The sequence below is a fragment of the Orycteropus afer genome, unplaced genomic scaffold (assembly GCF_000298275.1).
Source record: "Orycteropus afer afer isolate SDZICR_OR568_19922 unplaced genomic scaffold, OryAfe1.0 scaffold00862, whole genome shotgun sequence".
Taxonomy (NCBI): Eukaryota; Metazoa; Chordata; class Mammalia; order Tubulidentata; family Orycteropodidae; genus Orycteropus; species Orycteropus afer.
Genome location: NW_006922449.1, coordinates 499542 through 502803, shown reverse-complemented (window position 1 = coordinate 502803; position 3262 = coordinate 499542). Strand labels below are relative to the sequence as shown.

The following is a 3262-nucleotide window of genomic DNA, read 5'->3' as shown; positions in this document are numbered from 1 at the left end:
GAGTCGGGGCCGACTCGACGGCACATAACAACAACAACAACCTTCCATGAAGTAGTTGGTAGGTTTGAGCCACCAACCAACCTTCTGGTTAGCAGTCAAATGGCTTAGGCATTATGCCATCAGCACTCCTTTCACAATAATAAGAGTGATGCAAATGATGTAGTTAGTATAACAGAAAACAGAACTGAGTGTGTTTCCCTGTAATTGTAGTAAAAAGACATAAATTAGTTATAATAAAAATGGCTTTAACAAGATAGGAATACATATGGCCAAAGTAAATAAGGGAAAGTAGACAACAATATAATTGCAGTATGTGGAAGAGTGTAGTTTATTATCTAAAATATTAAGAGTATTCTGATCAAATGCTACTAGAAAGTAAAATAAAATAATTTACAGTGAGAAACTAATCTATGTTGAAGAACTCAGAAATAAGTTACCTCAGACAGCTTATATACTGGGAAACATGGAGTCCTTTAAGGTGCTAGAAATAAGTTTATCTGAGTGTTGGTCACACAGGTGAATACAGATGTTAAGAAATCAAGCTGTGTACAAGATCTGTGCTCTTTACTATATGCATCTTATGTTTCAATAAAACAGGTTTGTTTGTTTTAAATGAACTTTCATTGCTGTTTTTGTAAGCAAAATTAAAAAAACAGTCAAGGTGAAGTAGTGTTCAGTAGCCTTTGTAAACTTAACTTTCATACTCCTTGCTTCTGTGAAACCAGTAATTCAAGTGAGGCTGATTGTGATGGTGGATTTTAACAAATACGTTATAATGTCCTCTTTGCTACGTTGAGATGAATTCATGTACAACATAACCTACCTACACAAGTTAAAGTTAAATAAATAAATGTAATATCCTATTGTAAAGGAGAAGTAACACAAAGGTAAATGATAATATTTATTTTAGTATGTAAATGATCAAGTACAACTACCCATAAAGCATAAGGTGAGATGTTTGCATCTATTGGTAACTAGAATCGTTGTATAATTGAGAAAATGTATCTGCTAGGAATATATTTGTGCGTTAGTGACAATGGGCTGTGTTGCCTTTAGTGACGTGATTTTCCCCCCACCCCACCCCCACCCCCTGCCTGAAATTATGGGCAACTCTTGGCAAAGTAGTGAGTAAAAACAAGGAATAATCAAGAATTTGTAAGTTAGAAGCACCTTTTAAAAAAGTCAGTGAGTTCTGGTGGTGCAGCGGTTAAAGCATTCAACTGTGAATCAGAAGGTTGCTGGTTCAAACCCACCAGCTGCTCTGTAGGAAAAAGATGAGACAATCAGATTCCATAAAGATTTATAGCCTTGAAAACCCTATGGAGCAGTTCTGCTCTGTCCTATAGGGTCACTGTGAGTTGGAATACGCTCGATGGCAGTGGGTTCAGTTTTAGTTTTAAAAGGTCAGTAAGTATCCAAGCATTCTTCTGTCACTTTGAGAAATATTCCGTGTTTAGCATAATTTCAAATATCCCTGCTACTGTATGTTAGTATTACTCTAGATATGACCAGTAGACTCTGAGATTAGAACTACCATCATTGTTCTAAATAATGCTATCCTGTTATTACAATTTATGCTTAAATTAATTTTATATTGTTGTACATTAACTGTATTGTCAACTGAGCTCTCTTCCTAAATCTCATGCATATGTACTCTATAAATCACTATCTTTCAAAGTCAATATTTTTACCAGACCAAACTAATATCTATGTTAAATTTAATTTTGCTACATCCTCCTTTTTGGCCTGTGGAAATCCTTTTGACTCCTAATTTCTTTTCCAAATATTAGCTAGGGACATCTAGCTTTGTGCCATTTAAAGAAATACTTTCTCTAAATTATTCAAATGATTCTTTCAACTTTTCTTTTTAAAAATAGTCCGAAAATAACCAATAATGGCATACCAGTAGTAACTTCTAGAAACTTCCTTTCCATTATGGAAATGAGGATTGTATGGATTATAGTTTTAATAGCTACAAAATTATGTAATTGTGCTATTACCCAACCCTTTTACCCTTACTGTACCTCCTTCATTACCTCCTATTTACGTTCATTCAGTACCTGATTTATTGGCAAAGTGTAGACCTGGGCTGGCCATACAATAGTGATTAGCTACAAGTATCCATTCATTCAGCAATTGCAATGTGGCTTGTATGACTGAGGAATTAAATTTTAATTGATTAAACATTTTAAATTGATAATTCAAGTCCATTATTGGACAATTTAAGTATGTTTGGAACCTCTTGGATATATGAATATACATTTCCAACTGTAAATTTTATGAAATATAAATACAGCTCAAATATTTCTGAGGAAAGTTAGCATTTGAAATGTGATTTGCTGTAAGTGGAATACATACTGGATTTTGAAGACTTTTACTTTAAAAAGGTTAAAATAAAATTAATTTTGTTTCGATTCCATGTTAAAATGATTGCAGTGTTTTTTCTTTTTCTGTTTTACCTTGTTAATGAGCAACTAGAATTTATTTAATTACATATTACTCTCTGTTTCAGTTAGACAGTGCTGTAGTGTTGTTGCTGTTATGTGCTGTCGAGTCATCTCCAACTCACAGCGGCCTTGTGTGCTACAGAACAAGAAACTGCCCGGTCCTGTGCCAGTCTTCTGATCCCTACTATAACTGAGCTTTTCGCTGTAGCCACCATGTCAATCCATCTTGTTGAGGGCTTTCTCCTATTTTGTTGACCCTCCACTTTACCAAGCATGACATCCTTCTCCAGAGAATGGAGTACAGAGTGCTATACCAGAATATAAAAACACAAGGTTGTGCAAAGACATCACTCAAAAGGAAAACTCCAGACCAATATCCCTCATGAATATAGATGCAAAAATCTTCAACAAAATCCTAGCCAAAAGACTGCAACAACATACCAAAAAAATCATTCATCATGACCAAGTGGGGTTCATATCAGGTATACAGGAATTGTTCAACATTAGAAAAACAATTACCATCATCCACCATGTAAATAAAACAAAGGAGAAGACCTACATGATCATATCAATTTTTGCAAAAAAGGCATTTGATAAAATCCAACACCCATTCCTGATCAAAACTCTCGGCAAAATAGGAGTAGAAGGGACATTCCTCAACATAATAAAGGGCATTTATGCAAAACCAACGGTCAACATTCTCAATGGAGAGAGACTGAAACCATTCCTCTTGAGAACAGGAACCAGACAAGGATGCCCGCTGTCACCACTTCTATTCAACATTGTACTGGAAGTCCTAGCCAGGGCCATAATGT

The 3262-nt window shown here is 35.0% G+C and overlaps 1 protein-coding gene across 1 annotated transcript in view; it reads left to right on the top strand.

Moving 5' to 3' along the window:
• Positions 1-463: 463 nt before the first annotated feature.
• The window catches only part of NAA50 (N-alpha-acetyltransferase 50, NatE catalytic subunit), a 26903-nt gene continuing 24104 nt past the window's right edge, over positions 464-3262 (top strand). Inside the window, exon 1 of the mRNA XM_007958183.1 lies at positions 464-516. Coding sequence (XP_007956374.1) covers positions 464-516 — 53 coding nt within the window. The remainder of the gene's footprint in view (positions 517-3262) is intronic.